Source organism: Oryza sativa, chromosome 5, assembly GCF_034140825.1.
Source record: "Oryza sativa Japonica Group chromosome 5, ASM3414082v1".
In the NCBI taxonomy this organism is placed as follows: domain Eukaryota; kingdom Viridiplantae; phylum Streptophyta; class Magnoliopsida; order Poales; family Poaceae; genus Oryza; species Oryza sativa.
Genome location: NC_089039.1, coordinates 2,206,870 through 2,231,011, shown reverse-complemented (window position 1 = coordinate 2,231,011; position 24,142 = coordinate 2,206,870). Strand labels below are relative to the sequence as shown.

Sequence of the window (24,142 nt, the reverse complement as noted above, 5' to 3'; positions counted from 1 at the left end):
GTCTAAAACGGAGTAATTTTTTCTACAGGAAGTCAGGAACGATAGTATTTCTTATGATATATATATATATATATATATATATATATATATATATATATATATATATATATATATATATATCCTCGAGAATCAGGCTAGGTCAATGGCCTCATGCACGAGCCTTGGACAGAGCATCTATCTGGCTCTATCGATGTATTAATGGTGCATGCAAACTGGAGTATATTTGAAGATATTTTACCATTTTTTTATTACACGGCAAACACACGCAACACCACACACGATGTGTCCCCTAACACATACTCTAAGAGACAAAAACTAACGGTACATCTCTGATCTTACTAAAGTTATGTTGAAAGTCCACCCACATGTGCGTAATATTTTACCAGTTTTTAATATCGAGGAGTTTGGCCTTTGCAATATTCCATGATCGACTTTTATGTGCTTTTACATAGCATACAAAATTTTGAAGATTGTCAGGTAGGCTCATATGGCAGTATTATATGGATTATTATCGATAACTTTCAGGATTTAGTTTGTTGCCAATTTCATGTGTGCAGAAACATATCGAGGGCTGCTATATAAAGGAATCCCGTTTTCAAACGGGATGATACCGGTTAGGTATCAGGTCTGGTATCGGGTGATACATATTAGGTATTAGGCGATTCTACCACGTTTCAGATGGTACTTGCGAGATATCAGGTAATACTTATCAAGTATCATGCGATTCTTACTACATAGAAGGTGATACTTGCGAGGTATCAGGTGATACCTATCAGGTATCATGCGATTCTTATCACACAGAAGGTGATACTTGCGAGATATCAGGTGATACTTATCAGTATCACGCGATACATACCCGACGCCGATGCTGACGACCACTACCGCCCCAGCGCTCCTCCGTCGCTAGCTCCGGCCACCGCTGTTGCTCCCTCCCCCGGCTTTGGTGACGCACCCTCCCCCAGCTCCGGCCGCCGCCACCGCTCTCTCTCCCAGATCCAGCTCCCACCACCGGCGTCCCTTCCTCCCCCGAATCCGGCTACCACCACCGCCGCCCCTCTTCTCACCAGCCACCGCCGGCTGGTGGTGGGAAAGGGCTTGGAGGGTGAGGAGAGCGTGGAGGCGAGAGAGGCGGAGAAGCCGATGAGGAGTGGAGGGGAGAGGGCAGTGAGGAGTTGGTCGTGGAGGCCGTAGAAGTGGACCTCGTTGAGGAGGAGCCGACGAGGAAGATGGGCCCGACGGAGGGAGCATGGTCCGCGTGGATGGCGGAGAGAAGAACGGGGTCGCGCCTGCTGCCAGCTTCCATCGATGCTTCCTCTCACAGTCTCTTGCTAGTCGGTGATGATGCTAGCTGGTTATCCCGTTTGGGGGATGTATGGTATCCCGTCCCTAGCATTCCTGAACATATTTGATGTGGCAATATATTGATTTATGGGAAAATTGAAACCTGAATTACTAACAGTAAAATCTTTGACAAGCCCAAGTCATCTGCATGACAATCCAAACAGTAATTTGCAGATTTTTGTAATCATAGTGTGTCTAGACGATTGGAATTTAATACGGTAACGTTAGTTTAACTAGAGGTATCTTAGTGAAACGGTAGGTGCAATAAAGAAGTTGTGTTTGTGTGTTAGTACGATTATTATTATGTTCCAATTTACCCATGATTTATTCACAAAGCAGGAAACATATATTTGGTAGTACTATCAAATTTCATTCTCTATGAATGGGGCCTTAATTGTCACAAGGTGCATATGTGACACACCCTAGCCCACTTAAGATTAGGCCCAAATGTAGTCTATGTGTTTTGTCTGCAAATGCAAATGCATGCTTGCGCAGGTTGGGCATGCATATGCTAACATATACAAGGCCAAATCACTTAAACAAGCAAGGGTTAATAATCATTTTTGTATCACTTAGCTAATGGTTGATTTGTTTCTGTGGGTTGCTGAAAAATATGTGTACACCTGAGTTGATTTGGACCACAATGTGTTATAATGCATTATCCTGATAACCGGCCACAATTAACACTAAGTCATTAATTAACTGTTTAATAGTGGTCTATGGCTGTTTGAACCAAATTGTGTTCTAACCAGGCTCTAGGAGAAATCTATATCCCTAGTACTACTAATCATTTTAGTTCTATAATTAATGCGTAGATGATACTGCATTGTAGTCTTGATGGGACCTAGAGTTTTTATTTTGAAGTTGTGGTTTTACCATTCTCGGTCTTATAGTCTAAGTTGTTAGCCACGCATGTGTATAGAACATTGTTTTTCTTTTTAAAGAAAATGTGTACATCAGTATTTAAAAGATTATGTATACAACATTATTACTATTGTGTATACTTTTTTTTGAAAAAAGAAGAGATTATGTTTACAACATTATTAATACTATACATATTGTTTTTTTTAAAAAAAAGAGATTTTGTATACAACATTATCACATTATCTAGGAGACTACCAAGTCATTTGGTAATGTGTGCCATCATCCCCTAGTTTGTTGCAAGAGCAAGAGAGACTGAGCAGCTAGCACAACCAAAATAGAGTTTTCTAATGGAGATTGAAATGAACTAATCCATGGGGGCAAACCAAACCAAGTGGCAACTTAATATAATGGATGTAAAGAAAGAACTTGATAAGGTCGGAAGTTACTTTCATTATAAAACCTGTATTTCAAAAAAAAAAAAAAGTAAAGAACAGAAGAGGAGGGGCAAAGAAAGCAGAGTCGGTGCAGGCTCGCTGAGCCTGAACTCGACCGACCAACTGGATCTTAAAAAAAAAGAAGTATATAGTAATTTAATTCATGGATCGGATGATGCAGGAATACATTATCTCTAAACCGAAAGAGGAGAGACGAGAAAAAGGGGGAAAAAAAGGGAGCAGAGAACATGGCTGCCTCGAAAACAATAATTAACCAAGAATCTGATAGATGCTCCCTCTCTCCCTCTCTCTAAAGAAAAGAAAAAGAATCTGATAGTAGATGCTATGGTAGCACAAGTGTAGTTGGAAGTTGTGAATTGAAGCTCAAGTTAAATTAAATTAAATCTCTCCATTAATCCAGCTTAAGCACCGCACATGCATTCAGAGGTGCTTTGCCGGTAAAAATGGGGATTCAGACTCGACCATGGACCGATCGATCGATCACACAAATCAACATGGAAAATCAAAACAATGAAATGGACTAGTACTAGTAAACTACTAATGCTGCTGCATTTCTCTGCAAATTTGCAACGATGGTGCAATGGCTGTATGTACTCGATCCCCATCTCGATCTCCATGCAATGGATGGATGGATGGATCGCCGGTCAATGGCGGCCGGCCGGCCGGCGTCAGGAGGTGGCGGCGGCGGCGGCGGCGCAGAGCCTGGACTTGTTGTCGAGCATAGACCACATGACCTGGACGTCCTCGTAGGCGCACGCCATCACGTCGCCGTACAGCTGCGACGACCTCCTCATCACCACCTCCTCCTCCACGTCGCCGCCGGTGCGCGTCGCCGTCGTCGTCGACGACGACGACGACGACGACGGCGTGCCGGCGGCGGAGGAGGAGGAGGAGTGGCGGCGCGGCTTCTTGGCGCGGTGGCGATGATGATGCTCGTCGATGCTGCCGCTGGTGTTGGTCGCCTGCTGGTTGAGGATGGTGCGTGCCTTCCTGAATGGCGACGTGATGGTGCGAACCCAAGAACCCATCTCGATCGATGGTCAGTAGCTAGCTTAGCTACTACTACACTCTCTGATTGATGATACTAATGGTTAGCTAGCTAGTAAGAGAGTGTGAAATTAACAAGCTAGAGAGAGTGAGATGGATCAGAATGTGTGTTTATATATATGCAAAGCTTGAAGAACTGAATTAAGAAGGGGAACGAATTAACAGCCGGTTGCAGTGGGTGGTGGTGATGGGCAATATATAGAGTAGAGATAGCCATGGGCGATTCTTGGATGAAGAGAGAGAGAGAGAGAGAGAGGAAGGTGGGAGGCAAGATCCGGAAGACAAGATTGGTGGGGATGCACGTTTTGCTGATGCCGCGGATCGATCAAAAATCAATCAACCGAGGTGAGAAGCCATACTATATTTTTTTTGTATTATAATATATACAATAAATCAATACATTTTTATTTCTATTATGGTACTTGTGTTGTCTGATGTCTTTAAACTTTTTAGAGTTACAAAAGTTTAATCTTTCCGTTGCATTAATTAAGCTAGTACTACACCATCACATTACAAAGTGAGAATAGAAATCTAAGAATAATACTAAGAGCAAGTTTAAGTTTAATAGTATAGCCAACTATCAGCTCAAAATCATTTATAGTCAATTTAATAGCCAATTCATGCAATAGTCATCTGTAAACATATACTACATTATTAACACATGGGTCTACCTGTCATATACACATTGTGTATTGGAGTCCGTGCTGCAGCTGATTACAGATCTGTAGCCCACTGCTCCTCTCTCTCCTATTTAATCTTCTTGACATGTGTTTATAGCTAGCTTATAGACTATTATACCTGCTCTAATAATGCAACATAGTACATACTTTTTTTTTTAGAATTACACGGTACAACGCAGACACTCACAACGCATAGTAGTACATATATACTATAGGACTTGTTTAGGGGAGTTTTTTTGACTGCCGCAGTTTCTCCCAAAATCATAAACTCAAAAACAGTTCAGTTTTTTTTCTAAATTTTAAGAAAGTATAATAATTGTATAATTCAGAAAATGAACTAAGACCAAAAATTGAAAACCCCGGCTTTTCTATATTCTAGCTACAAACTAACTACATCTCAGAATTAATTTTAAGCCTACTTAGACAAATACTAAATTTTCATGCGTAGATGGAGGAGTGGTAATGTGAAAGGTGGGGAGTGCACGTGCTCGGCGGCGGCGGTGGCTTGGGCTCCGCTCAACGTTGGGTTTTTCCTGGGGTTGGGACGACAGTATCATGAGATGAGCGCGAACGAACGGAACTGGAGAAGGCCGTGTCTCACTCTCACATGGGCGATCGATCCTCACGCGGCAGCGTCGCGTGATCCATGTGCCGTCTTCTTCCACCCAACAACTGCATGCATGTACCGTTAATTCAGAGCCCTCCCTTCATTTCCTTTCAAATTTCAGACACCAGTTTGATCGATCCATCCAACGTTGACAAGCAGCAGCTACGTACCCTCCATCTCCATGATTGATCATACAAGTGGGCTCGCTCATCATCATCAATCTCTCTCTCATTCATACGCATGATACACGTACGGCGATCAGAGATTCAGAGGTTCATTCCTATATAGTCCAGTCCAGTCCAGACTAATTCAGACCCGTCTTCTTAACTACTCTCTCTGTCCTAAAAAGAATTAACCTAGGACCCAGGGAGTACTTATGTAGACGCATGGTAAAAAATGTTTGTATTTTAAAATGTAAATTGGACTTTACACCAGGTTGTTTTATAGTACTCCCTCTATCCCATAATATAAGGCATGGTCAAACTTGGCACGGTCTTCAAAACTAATCTTTATATTATAATTTATCATATATTATAAGATTTGTAGTAACAAAATTATAACCATATGAAAGGAAATTCAAATGTCAATCCAATGATATAATTTTTAGCAAGTAAAATTAAATTCATATTATACTAAATGTTGGTCAAAATGTTTCGAAGTCAGAATCTTGAAATGCGTGGACGCCTTATATTTTGGGATAGAGGGAGTACATATTTTCAAATTACATCAGGGTATATATCAAAATAATTTTTATTTCGCACTAAATTGCACCAAATCTTATAAACGGGTAACTTATGATCTTTGTTTTGAATTTAGACTATGCTTCACAAAGTTTCATCCATATCTTATAAAATTCGATGAAATTTCTAAAGGTTTGGATGATGTATCCTGGTGTTAAGTGAAACTTATTTGAAAGCGACCCGGTGCAAACTAAAACTATGAGCTAAACCTGATGTAAAGTGAAACTAGATGCACTTTTCCCGATATAAAGTGCAATATAGAACGGAGGTAGAATTCATCAATTATATCTTAGATAATATATATGGCGGGTTTAAGCCTACTTACATTATTGTACTAGCCAACGTACCATATTACTTATTCTACTTTAATTTTAATTTATTGGGATATCACAAATATTACCGATCAAGAGGTGCGAGATGACTACACTAGAAACTAATCTTCACAAAGGCCATATTCATAGACGGTTTTCTATCACAATACCAACCAAAAAAATTTTCCCAAATCAGGTTACGGAATATACTTATCCCATAATATCTTTATATTATGGGATGGAAATACAAGGATGTTTATAGGCCAATTTTCCTAGCCAACATACTCAACATTTCTCGTCCGATGACGCTTTTGCTCGTAGCAATATTTCTAAGTTACTGTTAACATTTCAATCCTTATGGTTATTATTGCATACCAAATAGGCCTATGTATGATTATTATTTCTCTACTACTATGATGCAACATCAAAAACAATTTCAGTTTGAAAACCGGTCTCCGCGGCGGCCGGCCACTAACGGTTTTTCAGTGTCCGGGCGGTATGGGCTGACCGTCAATAATAATGCAGCCTAATATCTTATATGAGTTATATATATCAATCTTCTGACAGAGTGCCTAATTAAGCACGCTATCAGAGGCCAAGAAAACGCTTTAAATCAATCGATTGATTAGGGAAAGGAGAACTATATACATCACTAACATGTCGGCATGTACTTAATCATGCATTGGCTCAACCAACAATTAAGCCTTCCTCCACGTGATGGCCGGTTATTTTATACTTTGAAGTAACATGTTATATGATTTTTTCTAATATCCAAGCTATGTACCTGAAAGAACACCTAATGATATACACACGCTATCAGAGGGCTTAATTACTATAAAAATTTATATTTTATTTCAGGGTTGGTTGATTAGGGAAGGGAAATGAAAACTATTGTGTATGGTGTACGCAGATACCTACATCACCTACTGGAGGATAACATTGGAGAAAGCAAACTAAATTAATTTTCTAGACAAATAGGGCAGTTAATAATCAACAGCTTGTTCAACTCCCTCTCTATGTGGTCGCTTGATCAACCAAGTAAAAGAAGTTCATCCACGTGATTGGCCGGTTAATTATTGTCAATTTCTCAAAACTGACATCTGCTGATATCCATGTAAGGCATGTGTATGTAATAATGCGGCTTTAATTTGGCAGTAACATGATCTATCATCTAGCTCCGGTGATCAAACATATGCATGTAGCACACATTCAGATGCACACATATTTTAACAAGATTGGAATCAGAATAGTCAAGTTAACAAACATCTCTGATATGATTAGCTATATATCCTATTGGCACTAGACCCTAATTGGGCAGAGTAATTAAATAAAAGAACTTATTCGTTTCAAGCATGGACCAATCACCGTTCAAGCACAGGAAATATCTCCTACTACTACTCAATTCAGTTGGCCTGAAAAACAATAGGTTTAATAGTATAATTTGCATCACATATGCCTTCACGTGAGTAGGCGACAGTAAGCTCAGAGTGTTGAAACAATAAGACATGGAAGCAAAAGGGATTAGGCACTGCCGTCGTTACCTCCGGCCACCGTCCATGTGATGCACCGCCGGCCGGCCGGCCGATCCGTCGACGTCGAAATGACCGGCCATGAATTCCGGCCAGATTCATATACATGTGCTGCTTTTACTACTGTCGTTGTAGTCTACTTGCAGATTGATCATTGTTGTGGTCTCTGCAGGTTTGATCCATGTGACTTATCATCACCATCTGTTTGTTGCTGGTTGAATAAATTCTCAAGGCTCTAATATAGCAACGGTGCCTAACTATTTTATCCAAAATGGTCATCTCTGACTCTGATATATACACTAATGCATATTTATTTTGTTAGTCCAGACATTTTTTTTTCATCTATGGTTTTTAGAAGGGCACATGCATAAGCACACCGGAACAAAAATATATGCTTCGGACCTCTCAGTCTGAACATGGCTTCATGCAGATTCTTCAGAGTCCAGGGGATATGATGTGCTTGCATATGAATTCTGGTGCATGTGAAATCAGAGTTATTTTTCATCATTCATTGCATTTCCTATGCATGATCTCTTGATCTGTTCTTGCCAAATAACATTGCCTCATGCTACCAGATACATGACATGAAAAAGGAAAGGAGGCAGCTAGCTGCACAAATCTTGCAGAAAGCAAATTGTAGGAAGAAAAAGCCAGGATTCATAATGAGAAAAACATCATCTATTCACAGCCTTACCCGTTCTCTTGATGATTTTGAATGTACTACCGAAATGCAGTTTGATATATCAGCATTGTCTTTTTTTTTTTCACCTATGAAGCACAGAGATGCTTCATCTATTCATTCCATTTTACTACTGAAAATTAGTTCAGGATCTAAATTGCAGTTTCAGTAAGCAAAGTTATCATCCAATTTCAAATGAAACTCATCAGGAAATGATACTGCCATTGTCAAAGAAGCTGTCGAATTAAGTTGTCCAGTACCCTAATGCAGCAATCTTTTATCATACATGTTTATAGTTGTTGATTTAGGAATTTCTGTTTGTGCATACATGTTTATAGGATAACAAAATGTTAATGTGAAAAACAACACTGCTACATTGCAGAAACCTGCATGTGCGCACTTCTCCTAGATTTGATAATTAATCTGGGAATGATTATAGATTTGCAGTAGTCGATATGAGTATTAAATTGCGAGATTTGCTCCAGTCCAGCAAAAAGTATCTCGAGATACCGGTACCTCACGGCACCAAATCGTTTCCAATCGAACTGGATCCAATGATCGAAAACGATTTGGTACCGTGAGGTACCGGTATCTCGGAGTATTTTTTATTGGACCAAAGCAAATCTCATGATAAAAAGTTCAGGCAGGTTTCTGCAATTTGGTAGTAATATTGTTTCCTAAATCCCCGAAAGGGGCAAATTACATCCAAACCAGCTCTTTACAACAGCCAATTTGATGATATGATATGTTGAGGTTACGGCAACTAATCATCAGTAACCACTCGGATTTGCATCAAAGAGATACACACATATTCACTTTCAGAATCGATCTGTGAGGCCATAAAACGAGGGGATTTGGTGCGCTGACCTCGTCGGCGGAGGAGGGATGTGAGGATGTCGATCCGCAGGATCCGGCGGTGGGGGATTCTCAGGCCGCCGTGTCGCCATGCCTCCAGCGACGGCGAGGATGCCGGCGGCGGCGGAGGGGGGGGGGGGGGGGCAGCGAGACTGCGAGAGCCAGTGATTTCCGGAGACAGGGACCAAAATGAAAAATCACAGAGGGAAACGAGGATCTAAATGTAAAATAAGGACGTAAAACAGAAATTGTGATCGGAGATAGGGATTTGTTTGCAAATGTTCACACAGCCCACGAATCTACCAGGAGGTTGGGCCGTTCGATTCTAAATACAGAGGCCCACTTGTTAACTGCATATTGCGTACATGCAAACAAAGCCTTTTTGCCTTTTTTTTTTTGGGATTTGCTATACAACAGCCTGCTGAAATTTTTCGTCTTATCAGCTGAATTTGTGATCGTCCGATGTGTTCCAAGATTCGTTCTCCCCTTATCGGGCCCACATAAGCTACTGGGCTGAGACCCGTTTGTTGCATCTGAACCTAACCTGGTGTTCCTTCACATCCACACACTCGCAGTCATAGCGAAGGGAGGTGTTTGGATCGCCGGCGGCGATGCGGCGGCGGGACCATGACGCGGCTGATGCCTTCGACATCGCTCTCTCCTCCGGCGGATGGAGCCCTTGATGTCGTCTTCTCCTCCGGTGGACTTATAGCCCGGCACAAAGGAGGGTGTAATGCGAGCCCCTCTCCTCGCCAGCCGCTGCTCCGATCCAGCCGCCTGCTGTTTTCCCTCTAGCCCTCCTTCCGCCCGCGAACCTCGTCTCGAAGGTAACATTCTGCGTGGAGATCCTCCCGCACTTTGTTGATTCAATTCCCCTTGTTGCAAACCTAATTCAAATCCCTCCTTCTATAGAGGCGATGCAGTTTGTTAAATTGGATTTGTTTGCTGCCCGTAGAGTGCTAGTAGCAGTTGATTTTCAAAGAAGAGAAGAATCTCCCCGCAAAAAAAAAAAGAAGAGAAGAATCTGGAGCGCTCCTGTGTAGCAAGGCTGGCTACACATGGAGCTATGAATCCCACGTGCTTGCTGATGCTGCTGACTCGTTTGTTTGCTAATAAAGTGGATTTGTTTGCTGATGCTCCCATGGATACTTAGTTTAGTTAGAACTTAGACATAGCATGTATCATCTATTTGATGTCAGCTAGTTTTGCTTTTCATTGGAATTCCTTAGTTTGGTCAAGATTATTCCCTATTCTGATTCCGTTGCACATTTTGTCTAAAAAGATTTGGAATTTTGGTAATAGATGAAGTAGCAGAAAGTTATGATATGTGCTTTTTGAGTAATTAGCTGTTTTTTGCGTCCTGATCTAGTTCAATATGTGAGCAATTTTTTTGCATTTTTGCGGCCATATAGATCCATATTTCTGTCATTGTTTTCAATCAAAACTAAAAGGGTATATGGCTGTGGGACAATGACAAATCTTAGATGATTTTGTAGACTAAGAGGTGAAGGATTCAACCGTCATTTTGTAATTTTGTAAGCTATTAACAGTACATGGTTTTGTTATTTTTGTCAGTAATTAGAATGCATCACCTCACAATTTTAAGTGAAGAGTACTTAGTTTTGTCAGATTTGTGAATTTTGTAGTTTTGTCAGCTACTAAACATGAATTTGTTAGTTCTTTAAAAAAAAGTCATATTTTGTATTTGGCAGCATCTCACATTTTTAAATTTTGTCATATTTGTTTTTGTTTTTGTCAATTTTTAAAATTTTGCTACATATTTCTATTGTGTTCCATATTTTACTAAAGCTTTGCCCGGTCTATAAAGCTTTGCTGCATCTTTGTCTTTGTATTTGTTTTTGTCTTTGTCTTTGTCTTTGTCAACTTTTATAAAATTTAGCTACATAGTTCTATTGTTTTTCTCTGTAGGAGTTCAGAGCAAGAGGAGCCTAGGGGCCATGGCCGACGATGCCTTTCTAGAGACCCAAGCAATTCCAAATGTGCCAAAGTGAGCAATTCCTATGTGCTACTTCACATTGTGCAAACTACAGAGGCAAGACTATTGTTCAAACTGTTTCTGTTCAAATGTTTCTGTTCAGACTGTATCTTTCAGTTTCCGATATGCCTGACCATTTCTAGTAGAATCTAGAGTTCTACACACTTCCGGTTCTGCTGTAATTAGCGTTCAACAAATTGACTCAAGATTGTAGCAAACACTGCATACCATTCATATATCTCCAGAAAAAATGGCAGCACATTTTTAGTTAGTACAGTTCTACTAGCTGTATACAGTTTTGTTATTTTTGTTTTCTAGTTCAGATTAAACCTAACTTATACCTAACATAGCTTTGTTTTGTGATCTGCTACGATAGCAAAAAAACCTCAAGAGCCATATGTTTTGCCAATTTTTAAAATTTTGTTACATATTTCTATTGTGTTCCATATTTTACTAAAGCTTTGCCCGGTCTATAATTTTCTTAGCATATTTTTAGGTGCAGTGAGTACGGAGTAGTTGTGTTAGATGCATATATGCAGTGCCGCAACGTGTTCAAGTTCTAAGCTACACCAGCTGATTCAACTCATCCCCCAACCAGTAATGAAGAGTTTTGTTAGCAAAATGTGCGTGGGCAACAAATTCTCTAGTAGCAAATTTCAGTCATCTAATTGAACATGAGCAGACTTTTGTGCTTATTCGTTGGACTTTTACTGGACATAAAACTAAAAGGGTTTTCAGGAGTACAACATAAAAAGAGTACTGCAATTAAGAAAGGATTGAAGTTTATCTACTATATGGTCTTGTAAAGCAGAGATTTTGGGAGTTTGATATTTTAGGATGCAGAGGCAGAGAACTCCCTCTTGTACTTTTAAACCCTTCATTTTGCCGACTGCAGAGTGTCTTGTGAGCTTAACTTCGGCAGTAAAGTATTTCTTTCCTTTGCTCCCAGCTCTCAGGATTACTTTGCACCTTTGAGGTGCAGTTCTTCAAGTGTTCTACCCTGATACACAGTACTTGTTCCTTCAGACAAGTCTATCTTTTCTACTAAATCGTACTTTGTGTTCAAATCTGATTCGAACATGCAAATCTCATTATGTGTCAAATGCAAATCTCAGCACGACCCAGTGGTCATTGTTCATTAGTAAAGAGAGGTTTCCAATTTTGTGATTTTCATGCTTTTCTCCTATGCCTTTTTGTTGATGCAGGTGTTAATATACAGAAATGAGGAGGAAGTAGGGATAAAAGTTTTATGTCCTCATAAAGTTGGTTGTAATGTATATACTGGTTGCATTTGATTTTGGCATTTCCCTTGACCAGATACTTTTTGAAAGGTCTGTATAGATTATAGTTCAAATCTTTGCTAAATAGTGCCAAGAACCTGTGCCCCCCAGGCTCTAGGCTTTTAATTTTCAGAGGAAAATGTCCTGGGCTCTTTTCCCGTGGAGGCTATGCACTTTTCCCGCCTCGCGGTCGAGGAGGGTGGGGCCGCCGCGCTTGCCTCCGACGAGGCCGATGCTGTGTCGTCGTCGCCGTTCCTCTGCCGGGTGGGCGGCACCCGGCGGGGGAGCCTGCGCGTCGCTCCTCCCCCCGCCGCCCGCCCGCGCGCCGCCCGCCCCCGCTGTCCGCCCGCGCGTTGCTCCTTTGCCTCGTGGGCGGCGGCTGGTGGAGGAGCCCGCCCGCCGCTCCTCCCCTGTCGCGCCCCGAACTAGTCCCGACCGGAACTAGCCCGTGACGCTCTAAATTAACCTGTTAATCGATACCAGTCCCAGGAAACAGTGCTGGTATCACAGGGAGACATAATATCACAGCAACAGAGGTCTCTTTATTATAGAGTAGATGTACAGTCATGTTGGGCTGCGGACAGATCCCGAGCTCACAACTGCATTACAAAAGGAAAGCGGAAGCCAGGACTTGGACCAATCAACACAGGCGCGACTTGGGAACTAGGCCGAAACCCTAAAACTCATCGTAGCCGGCTTGCTCCTGGAAGAACTCCTCATCAGCTGGATCCGCTTCATCTTCTTCAGCAACTGGGGGGATTATTTATATAGAGCAAGGGTGAGTACGGGAGTACTCAGCAAGCCATGGGAAGTAAGTGTTTAATGCAGGCTTCAAGGAAAGGCTGGTGTTTTTGCAATTAATTTTATTTGAACTCTTTTCTGAAACAACTAAGTGAGTGCTTCTCAAACGACACGGATGAGACAGTGCGTCTCGTCCGGTCGGAGTATGTGCAATGTATCAGTCTTTAGAATTTAAACAAGGTTGGCACCCGGCCAACAGCTTTTTCAACGGCCACCCGGGCCAACAACTTTTCAAACGGCCACCCGGGCCTAGCTAATCCCATCAGCTGCAGATTTTTCAAACACCGAACCCCTTTTCACACAGCAATTTCACAAGCAGTAGTCAAACCAAACTACGCTAGGAATCACCTCACATCCGCCCATGACCGTGGGCACGGCTGTTCGAACAGTTTGTTAACCTCTGCAGAGGGGGTACACTTTACCCACACGACATTACTAACCCAGATCACCCAGCCCGTGGGGATCAGCCACGTCGGGAGACCTCCAAGCTTTCATGACAAGGCATTTCCAAAGCCAACACAGGTTTACCATATGCCGACGAGAGGGGTCCCAGACCAACAAGAGGTTAGGTCCCAGACCATACTGTGCCAGGAAGCCCAGGGGTCCTCCCCGACACCACCCCGGCGAATCCACATGTCTCTCGGCATCAAGGCTCCCCTGATAAGCTAGTTACTCAGCCAGGGGTGTCCCATTCCACCCATGTGGTCGTACTTGTCTTATGTTTGGATGAAATTCCAAGGAATCGGTCCTTAAGTGCGAGAGCGGGAAACCGTACACCCGGTACGTTCCCCGGTCCGCGGTTTTGGAAATTCATTTAGTTCACAAGCACCGACCCAGGTGTCGGGTTTTCCAAGTCTTTTGTAAAACTCCAGTTTTACCCAAGTTGTTACTCAGATTTTAAGTTTGAAGGCGACCGTCGATACTGGCATAGGGTGCACGAATATCGAGGCGCAACTGGATGGTTACAAGGGGACATGGTATAGCAATTAACAATGGAAGGATCAAATGCAACAAGTTAGGTAGGTCTGCCAATCTGCCTTGCAGACGGAACAACAGATTAAGTGTAATCCTATCAATGCATAATATTTTGCAAGCAATATAATTAGATTTCAAATATAGGCTCAAGATGTTCAAAGGTGGCTTGCCTTGCTCGAGATCTGGAGCTTGATCCTCGAAATCCTCGCACTGCGGGTCTTCGGGCTCCGAAACTACACGCAAAATGGGGCAACTCAACAAACGGCGAAAATAAAGCCCTATTAATGACCTCTAAGCGTGCCATTGGATAGATCTCGACATTTGAGAAATTTTGGAATTTGAACGGAGTCAAACGGATTTACGGTTGGAAAGATATTGAACTTCTAAGATTATTGGATTTTTGGTCTAAAGGAAAAGGATTTAATTAAATCCCCTTTTTTTGGAAAAGAAAAGAAAAGAAAAGGGGAGAGGGAGGGAATATAGACTTCCCTCGGGCGGCTAGGGCGCGGCCCGAGAGAAAGGGCGGCTCGGCCGAGCTTAACGGGCCGGCCGGCCCAAGAAGGTGGCCCAGAGCGGCCCAAGACGCGCGCGCGCGGGAGGGAGGAGAGAGAGAGCCGGTGGACCGGGCTCACCATGCGCGGTCCCGGGTGGGACCCGCTTGTCAGCGGCTCGGCTCACCGTGCGGAGGGAGTACGCGGCTCATGCGCGCGGGCGGCGGAGGGACGCGGTGCACGCGCGCGGTTCGCGGTGGACGCGGATGCAGCGGGCCCACGCGCAGCCTCACGGCTCGCGGTGGAACGCGCGCACGGGGAGGGACTGACCGGGGTCGGCTCGACCCGGTCTAGGCTGAGCTGGCGCCGACGTGGCGCCTACGTGGCTGCCACGCGGGCCGGCGGGAGGTAGACGACGACCCGGCCGCGAATGGACGGCGGGCGGCGGCGGCGAGCGGCGGAGCGAACCACGGCGACACGGGCAAAAGCTAGCACACCGGGCGGTTGTTCGTGATGAGGGGAGACGAGCCAACGGCTCGGATTCGCCAGAGGGAGTTCGACGGCGGCGAATCGCGGCGGCGACAACCGGCGGGGAGGGAAGAGGGAAACGCCGACGAGGTCACGAGGGACCGATTCCCGGCGGTGAGAGCATCTACGCGGTTTCGGGAACTCGATGCTAGCGTCGGATTGGACGGAGCTACGCCGAGCGAGGCTGGCGACGTGTGGGTGCTACGGAGCTCGAGCGGCGACGGCGGCGAGCACACGGCGAGCGACGGCAACGGTCGGGGCGGCGCCGGCTAACTACGGGGAGTCTACTCGAGCTACTACCGAAAGCTAGGGGGAGGAGATGGAGCGAGGAGGAAGAACGGAGGGAGGCATCACCGAGGTGAGGAGGGGCGCTGTGACGAGAGGCCGACGGCGCGGGAGGGATCTCTCCGGCCTCGGGCCGTGGAAGAGGAGGAAGACGAGCGCCCGGAGTCCCCTTCCGCGTCCTAGTGCGCACCAGCTCCTCCGGCACACACGCGACGGCTGCGGTCGGCGAGAGGGACGGCAATGGCGCGGGCGAGAAACAGGGAAGAATGGGAGAAAAGGGAAGGGAGGGCGCTTGGGTTTATAGGGGGCGGCAATGTCGGTTTGGAAACCGACTTTGGCGGTCAAGGCGCGAGCTGTCGCTCCGGCTAGCGGCCAAAACGGCGACAGGAGGGAGGGAGGATGACGCCGGCGGGAGGAAAAGGGGAAAAAGGAGGGAGAGAAAAGGGGGCTCGCCCCTTTCTTCTTTGGGAAAAGGGGGAGGGGAGCGGGGGCGTCGAGGCAGAGGGAGGAGGGCTCGGCCTCCGTCCCTTGGCGGCTTGCGCGCGGAGTGGCGGGGCCGAGGCGATGACGACGGCGATGACGGCGGAGAGGTTTGGAGCGGCGCGACGACACGGGCGACAGACGCGGGCTGGCGCGGCAGAGGGTGACGGCGGCGGCGACCAGATGGTCGGCCACTCGGCACGCGCGCGCGGCTTGCAATGGGAGGGCGCGGCGGATGGAGAGGCGCGGCTCGAGCACGCGCGCTGGCTGCGGGGCCGAGCGGCTGCAGGCGCGGCAGGGCAGCGGGGCCGGGCGGCGACCACGCGGTGCGGGCGAGGACCACGCGGGCGCGCGCGCGAACAACAGCGCGCGGGGGCCGGCTTTGCGAGCGGGGAGCTCGCCAGGGAGAGGAGAAGGGAAGCGAGGGGAGGAGGCGCTCGGCGCGGTGACTCACGCGCACGCGCGCGGACAGAGCGGAGGAGGAGGAGCGCTCGGCGCGGCTCCCGCGCGCGCGGCGCGCGGGCGGAGCGGAGCGGAGCTAAGGGAGAGGGGAGAGGGAGTGCGCCGGGAAGGGGAGGGGGCGAGAGAGAGCGAGAGAGAGGGAGAGAGAGAGCGGGAGCGCGCCGGGGGAGAGGGGGAGATGGGCCGGGGGAGAGGGGGAGATGGGCTGGGAGGAAATCGGCCCATCGACCCCCGGGGGAGGCAAAATAGACTTTTGTGGAGGAATTTGATTTGGAAGGATTTGGATTCGGATTTGAACTCGACGATAGATCGGGGATTGAGATCTTGAGATGGCACGGACACTAGACAACAAGCAAAGAAACAAATTTCGCGATTAGGGTTTTTAAGAGATAATTTTCCCGCTAGGCGCCACGACGGAACGGGCGCTACATCCCCCCGCCGCACGCCTGCAGTTCCTCCCCCACCGCTGCCGCGTCGCCCGTCGCCGGCCGCCGACGCCATCCTCCTCCTGCCGGTTGACTTACAGAAGGGAGAGAGGGAGATGAGGAAGGGAGAGATGAGGAGAAAAGGGAGAGAGAGGAGGCTGATGTGGCCGCCTGACATGTGGGGCCCACGTGGGTCCCGTGCTGACTCAGCCGCCACGTAGGATAAAACCGGGGTCAAAACCACTAAAGGACCTATTGTGACCGGTTTTGGTTAGTTAAGGGATGCTGGATACCTGGTTTTATGGTTGGGAGACGATTTTGTAACTCGATGACAAGTTGAGGGAACTTCGGTGTACTTTTTCCTTTCTTTTATGTAGAAAACTATAACTGGGCTCTTTTCTTTTAGGACGGGCTGTGGCCCTTTTTGGGCTCAACAAAAGTGGGACAAAGCCCACAATCCAACCAACAAAAATGGGAGTATTGCGCCGTACGCGAAGTAGTGGAATACTGCACGATGGGTGGCACACGTTTTGATCGTACTGATTAATTCTGTACTCCACCAGTCCTGGAATGTAAGAACATGATGGATTAGATATGATCGACTGCATATATATGCACAACTGCAAGTATACAAAATTAATCGAAATTAATTTTTGACGACTTGCAATTAGCTAGCTGTAAATAGGATCGCGACCTGTTGCGACATTGCCTGTTAAAAACATACTCCCTCCGTTCCAAAAAAAAAAAAACTAGTACAACAAATCTGAATAGAGAGTTATCGGTCAAATCTCCTACTAGGTTGAGCTTTTTTTGGACGGAAAGAGTACGATGCTAGTACTAATCTTATTGCGTAACTCACCTCTTTCAGGACCAAATTTTCTTTTGATCGATATATATATGCATGTTTGTTTGCCGGGGCTCTAACTTTTAAATTTATTTTCAAGAGCTGGATCTGGAATGAAGTTGTAACACAAACTAAACCCATTGATCAGCTAGCTCGACTCTCATTTTTAATTGAAGCTGAAATAATTTGGCTAGACTAGAGAAGAGATAAAGCTGTAGGTTGAAGCTCTGCTTATGTACAACAAAGTAAAGTTATAAAGTTGTTGGTTTTCTATTGATGTGTGGAGGACAAAGATATGTCCTTGGTTGTAGTAATGTAATGTAGTGTGCGGTCAAAAGCAATTGAGGTTTTCTATGGCCAAATTAGTAATTAATAAGAACTTGGTTAGTACCGAAGTTAGACAACATAGTATTCTAGACATACGTTAAAACCAATGACTAAGTTGAAGTGGTTTAGCTTAGTTGGTTACTTACTACCTCTGTTCAGAAATATACATCTAAATTATCCAAAAACATAAATCACACACTTCTCATATCAATCAATCACAAACCATCCATTATAGTTTTTCTACCTACTGAAGTTGTGTTCAGGAGGGAAGGAGGGGTTCGGAACCCTCCTCTTTCGTACGCAAAACGATACATGCCTTAACACACGATTAATTAAGTATTAACTAAACCATTAAAAAAATATATTAATATGATTTTTTAAAGTAACTTTCCTATAATTTTTTTAAAAAACTACCGTTTAGCAGTTTGGAAAACGTGCATGTGAACAACCAGGAATGCAAAGTTAAGAAGGTAGACTTAAGAACCCAACCTTATTCGTCTTAAAGAATCACAACCAACTCTTACCTCAACCTTAATCTCTTACAAAATGTCTACATGTTCTTACATTCCAGGACTGGTGGAGTACAGAATAATTATTTTGTGTTGAATATCTGAATGACTGAATAGTTACATGATTGTGATAATTAGTATAGATGATACAAATGAATAAATTAACGATCATAAAGTTAAAAATTACTTTTAAAACTAAAAACCAAAGAAGCATGCGCATTCGTCCATCCTTTGATTAGAAAAGAACAGGCCATTAAGTGGGCTGATTAATATATATGCACTCCGGCCCAACCATATCCGGCAAGGCCTCCTCTTCTGCCCTCTCTCACCTCACCGGAGTGAGCAGAGCAATGGCCGGCGCCGGCGAGGACGGAAAGAGAGAGAGTAGCTGGCCATGGCCGCCGGAGTACGGCCCGCCGGACAATGCTCTGCACTCCCTGGGAATGGAGTTCACCACCATCACCGCCGGCGAGGTCGTCGGCCGCCTCCTCGTCACCGCCACCTGCTGCCAGGTACGATCGCCGCCGCCGGCCGGCCGTCCCGTCCTTCTTGGCTTCCAAAAAAAATGTCTCGACGTTCGTGCTTGCGTGCAGCCGTTCAAGGTGCTCGGCGGCGGCGTGTCGGCGCTGATGGCGGAGGCGGCGGCGAGCATCGGCGGCTACATCGCGTCCGGCTACCGGAGGGTCGCCGGCGTGCAGCTGTCCATCAACCACATCAGGCCGGCCCACCTCGGCGAGACCGTCCAGGCGAAGGCCAAGCCCATGCAGCTCGGCCGTACCATCCAGGTAAAAATTATTAACAGCTTAATTAATTACCCACTAATCAAAATTCTCTTACTTGCTTTCTAGAGTACTGTACTATTTTCTTCAAAGATCCAAACAGATAAATAATTCATCACACAACCTACTTGTCATTGTAGTTGTTAATTGAATATGCCTAGTAGGACCAGTACAGTACTCCAGCTGACCAGAATCTGGAACACTAGATTACAATTAGATCAAACAAAGTAATTATTGGCAAGTTCATCATTTGGGAAAGGAAGATCAAGATTCCATGTTAGTTGGGGGTTAGGAGAGTGAAAGATGAGACTTACAACAGAAAAAAGTTGGACTTTCTGCCGAGCAGTCTTCTCTGACTAAGGCACTAAGAAGAAAATTGTTCAGAAAGTGCCAAACAAGGTCATCTCTTGCAGCCCATAACTCATAGTGTCAACACATCATGCTGACTATTTATATTGAAGTCATAATGCTAGTACAAGATTAGCATCAGTCAGGAAGTTTGTCCAATTGTATTACCTAAAGTTCATATAAGTTACATCAATCATTCTAGCCTTCCTCAAAGTTGCAAAAATCTTGCAAAAGGCACTTTTGGTTTCCTGTTACCTGCTTCTAGTTGCCTGTAAACCTTCAGTTCTACAGACAGAACTCTCAATTAGCAGAATATATGTATGAGGCAGGTGCTTAGTAGCAGTAGTATACACTTAAACTTTCAGTTTGTGTAAAGTATGTTGTCTTCAGAAATCAGAATCATAAGTGGTGATACATGGTTTATCTCTTCTTTGTTCTTCTGTTCTCATCAAGTGTCTCAATTATATTTTGCACAACCTTCTGATTTCAAGACATCTCAAGCATTTCTGTTTTACTAATTCTGACAGGTTTGGGAGGTCCAGATATGGCGGATAGATCCTTCCACATCAGAGTGCAAACATCTAGTGTCAACAGCAAGGGTTACCCTACTATGCAACCTACCAACACCAGAGGATTTGAAGCACTATGAACAAGGTTTTATCAAGAAACATGCAAAGCTGTAGGGAGCACGATGTATTACAGACAGTGCAAATAAAAAAGTATAGCTTAAAATGTAATTGTACAAGAAAGCATCTCATTATCAATAATGCCAGTCTTTTATGGAAGGTCTTGGCTCAAGGCACAGTTTGGTACTTGCATCACAACATGTTTGATGTGGCTGCAAGTCGTCAAGGGCTACTGTGACACACATGTATCGACTTGATAATGCATTTCAGCAAGAGTGATAAGCTAAGAGTTACCATAAAACTTACAGGTTAAATAAGTCATATTTTTCCCCGTTTTGGCCATCCAGTCTGTGATCTTGCATCAACACTACTGTTGTTTCCAAATATATTTATCATGAGCCTTTGTCTGCATAATGTCAAAATAAAACAAAAAATAGATACTATCATTTTCCTTCAGTTACATTTTGACTGCTATAAAATGTGCTACCTTCTCACCAAAAACAAAAGAGTATTACCTGAAGTTCTTTAGTTGGCTAGTTAAATCATTGATCTCCAGGCATGATAGCTTTAGTGAAGATAGTGTTCCTGGTACCTCTTCTGCAACTACTTTCGACAATTTATGCACAGCAATTTCCAATCGCTTCAGAGCCTAATTCACACACGCATACACAAAAAGGGTAAGTTAGAGGAAGTTCTGTGGAAAAAGTAGTGTTTGTTTAGATGATTTTACTCACTCTCCATGTTGGAAATGAGAAGATGGCCAGTGACAGAAAGGAACTCATCACCTGAATTTAGGATCCATAAAGTTAAAACTCCATCCATTTATCAGGATAATCTAACTAACTTTGACCATAAGAAACAACGAATGTAACCTCTCACAGTAGCTAAGAAGTCATAGTATATATTCATTGAAAATTTGTGGTGGATTGAATCTGAAGGCAACCTTCGACAGCAGCTAATATGAAAAAAAAAAGAAAAATGAGAGAGAAGAATTTACACATTTCTCTCTCCATTCTACTAATTCCTAAGTCAAAAGTGCCATTTGCAAGTGAAGAGCACTGATGAATCTGTAGCCCAAGAATGACATGCTCTTTGGACTTGTCACCTATACCCAAATCTTGATGTATATCCCTAGAACAAGAAATCCTGATGTACACCGATGCATTCGAATGATGTAACACTTATCCGAAATTGAACCTCTTCAACAACGCATTGTGAAAAGGGAAACTAAAAGCAAACAAAGAACTCGCATCGAACACCTCGCGCACTGCTCGACGAACCACTGAAAATTAACCGACAGGACGAAGTGGGGAGACGAATCCGCGGGGGGCATACCACAGCGAGAACGAAGAGGAGGAACGCGAGCCCCGTCGCGGCGTCTCCCCGTACGGACACGCCGGCGGCGAGCGGAGGCGGCCGCGACTGCGACTGCAACTCCGCCGCCACTAGGGAGCGCGGAGCACAGGTTCCTCCATGGGACAGGACGCTGGAGGAGTAGGAATTGGTCGAAGCGCATGAGGTGGCACTGAGATAGAGGCGGCGGCGGCGGTGGCGGTGAGGAGGCAGCCTCGCCGTCGCCGTCGCCGGCGCGGAGACGAGCGGCGGGCGAGAGCTCGCGAGGCCCATCATCGTGGAGTGGGTACCTGATAGTGAGAGTGTGTTCAAGAAAGGCCGAGAAACATGGGCTTGGGCCACCCAGGCCCATCATCTGAAGCCCAACATGATAGAGACGAAGGAACCAGAAGTCTGACAATTTGGTTAGGGAGTATTAAAAAACTACCGCAAGTTTTTCTAGTCAAAAACTTTTAGATGTAACTATGATATAACATATAAAATTTTCATTCAACTATGGTTTGGTTAGTTAGCACCAGAATCTTACGTGTGACATGTGTGAAATTTTTTCTAGCAATTTTTTTTCCTTCATGTAAAAATCTCAAGGCGATTCAATGGTCAGAGGCAAAAAAACTTGCGGAAGTTTTCTAACAAATTTGTTTGGTTAAAAAATTGGGATATAAGGGCACGTATATTGATACGTAAGTAAATTTGGTGACGTAGAAAAATGAGAGGGGAGCAGAGGATAAGACAACCCTCATGTATACGATTAAGGAAAACATCGTTGCTATGCATGATAATGGCTCAGAATCAATTCTTAGCATTTATTAAAAGAAATTTTGTTGCATGGGAGAGAATAAAAGGAAATAAGGGTAGTAAAAGTTTATTTTGGTGCATTAATGGTTATAAGAGGTTTTGTTATCTTAACTATTGTAGAAAGGATGATCTCTAAGTGATACTATGTGTAGGATCGAATCACAATAACTAAGCCAACCAGAGGGGGTGAATGGTTGGTATACCTAAAAACCGAAAACTTTTAGCGGAAATAAAAGTTACCCTCGAATTCGACGGATCGCGGTCTGACCGAAGTTGCTCTGCCGGTCTGACCGCCTGGTTGCCGTCGGTCTGACCGAGATTAGATCTCCGGTCTGACCACCGAGATCAGCTGCCGCTTGCTGTCACCGCCACCGGTCTGACCGTCTCTCTCCCGCCGGTCTGACCGTCGCTTGTCGCCAGTCTGACCGCCGGTATGTCGCCGGTTAGACCGCCGAAACCCGGTGAAACACAAATTGAAGAACTCTTAAAGTGAATGACGACTTTATTGATTCTCTCTGTGTTTACAAAGTGCACCAATAGCACTCCTTACAAAAATTTCGACTAAACTCGAAACCCTAACTCAAAACGCAACTCAATTGCTCTCAAATGCGATACAGGGAAGCCTCACGCTCCCCCTCTATTTATACCCGAGGTAGGCAGCCTAAAGCCACAAACCAAACTCATACTAAGAGTCCTAAACACCTTAGGAAACCCTCTAGTACAAGAAACAAACTTTACATAACCAATCATATCAAATTCGGACTCCTTCCAAATTCGACTCCGTATCCCATACGCACACAATACCTCCATCGTATGCCATATGGAATCTCCATCAACCACGTGCATCAACTCTAGCCTAAGTATCCCGCATGATCTCTGACCACCACGGACGTCGTCTTGTCCCCAAGCCGACTCCCGGTCCATCACCGCAAATACTCTCCTGAGGCATCAAGTTACCTACACATGAAATAAACAAAGAAACCATATTCCGAGACCAAGCTATCTCCAACTTGATTCATTAGTAGCAAACAACAGTATTACATACGTATAGTATACATCTAGAAGCCATAATCATGAAACAATCACGGATATCCAAACAAACAACTCGAAACTGAAACCGACACAGCGTCGGCCGGTCAGACCGCAGGCTGCGCCGGTCTGACCGGCAGCACATGCCCGGTCTGACCGGTCCAATAAACAGCAGTACCTGTAGATCACCTGTGAAATCCAATCATCTCCAAAACCACTTCGTGAATAAATTCCAAATAGCAAAACCAATAATCTCCGACGCCAATTGTTCATCACAGAATAATAATCAAAAACACCTTTGATTTTACAATATGTATTAATTAAGAGATTATATCGAATATTACCTTTGTACATGTCCAAACAGAGTATGTCCTCTATACACCAACTAAAGATACATACAGTTATATTCATGAATACCATATATAACACATGGTTATTATTAGAGCATGCGCAATAGATGACTAATGCTATTTCCTATCACAAAAAATTGGATGTGTTTTTAAAGAAAAAGTGGCTCCAGCAGACCTCAAAGCTAGATCCCAAAACTTTGGGGACCCTAATCTTCCGCTCTCCACAAGTCGATCATGTAGTGCTCTGGCTCCTAATCCCTCGCTCGGAGTAAAAAAAAACGCGAACATTAGGGAATGGCCTAATATCTAACAAATAGGAGTGAGGCTTTGAATACAGACTGGTAAGCCTAA

The 24,142-nt window shown here is 44.6% G+C and overlaps 3 protein-coding genes and 2 long non-coding RNA genes across 10 annotated transcripts; 2 read left to right on the top strand and 3 right to left on the bottom strand.

The window, feature by feature from the left end:
* Nucleotides 1-2,999: 2,999 nt before the first annotated feature.
* Nucleotides 3,000-4,005, bottom strand: LOC4337748 (probable glycosidase CRH2). Its single transcript, XM_015783064.3, has one exon. The coding sequence runs from the start codon at nucleotides 3,686-3,688 to the stop codon at nucleotides 3,329-3,331; it is 360 nt and encodes a 119-aa protein (XP_015638550.1). The 5' UTR covers nucleotides 3,689-4,005; the 3' UTR covers nucleotides 3,000-3,328.
* Nucleotides 4,006-7,368: 3,363 nt separating this feature from the next.
* Nucleotides 7,369-9,299, bottom strand: LOC107280892 (uncharacterized). The gene is made up of 3 exons (XR_003242265.2): nucleotides 9,121-9,299; nucleotides 7,977-8,047; nucleotides 7,369-7,740 (listed from the first exon to the last, which is right to left on the bottom strand). It is a non-coding gene; the product is annotated as an uncharacterized lncRNA (long non-coding RNA).
* A 340-nt stretch (nucleotides 9,300-9,639) lies between these two features.
* On the top strand, nucleotides 9,640-11,375 carry LOC9268883 (uncharacterized). Its single transcript, XR_003242264.2, has 2 exons — nucleotides 9,640-9,935; nucleotides 11,038-11,375. It is a non-coding gene; the product is annotated as an uncharacterized lncRNA (long non-coding RNA).
* Nucleotides 11,376-18,501: 7,126 nt separating this feature from the next.
* LOC4337745 (uncharacterized) lies at nucleotides 18,502-21,901 on the bottom strand. Of its 5 annotated transcripts, none has more exons than XR_010741311.1 (7): nucleotides 21,600-21,901; nucleotides 20,999-21,049; nucleotides 20,780-20,913; nucleotides 20,571-20,670; nucleotides 19,807-19,923; nucleotides 19,605-19,654; nucleotides 18,502-19,484 (listed from the first exon to the last, which is right to left on the bottom strand). XR_010741311.1 is itself a non-coding variant. In XM_015782263.3 (5 exons), exons 1-4 carry the CDS (start codon nucleotides 21,891-21,893, stop codon nucleotides 20,583-20,585), a joined length of 567 nt encoding a protein of 188 aa, XP_015637749.1. In that variant the 5' UTR covers nucleotides 21,894-21,901; the 3' UTR covers nucleotides 19,698-19,923; nucleotides 20,571-20,582. The 5 variants fall into 5 exon arrangements, 3 of the variants coding, with proteins under 3 accessions (XP_015637749.1, XP_015637748.1, XP_015637747.1); XR_010741312.1 differs by having other exon boundaries at nucleotides 19,402-19,492; XM_015782263.3 differs by lacking the exons at nucleotides 18,502-19,484; nucleotides 19,605-19,654 and having other exon boundaries at nucleotides 19,698-19,923.
* Nucleotides 18,787-20,424, top strand: LOC4337746 (1,4-dihydroxy-2-naphthoyl-CoA thioesterase 1). Of its 2 annotated transcripts, XM_015782265.3 has the most exons (3): nucleotides 18,787-19,023; nucleotides 19,105-19,296; nucleotides 20,166-20,424. In XM_015782265.3, exons 1-3 carry the CDS (start codon nucleotides 18,787-18,789, stop codon nucleotides 20,319-20,321), a joined length of 585 nt encoding a protein of 194 aa, XP_015637751.2. In that variant the 3' UTR covers nucleotides 20,322-20,424. The 2 variants fall into 2 exon arrangements, with proteins under 2 accessions (XP_015637751.2, XP_066166478.1); XM_066310381.1 differs by having other exon boundaries at nucleotides 18,787-19,296.
* Nucleotides 21,902-24,142: the final 2,241 nt, after the last annotated feature.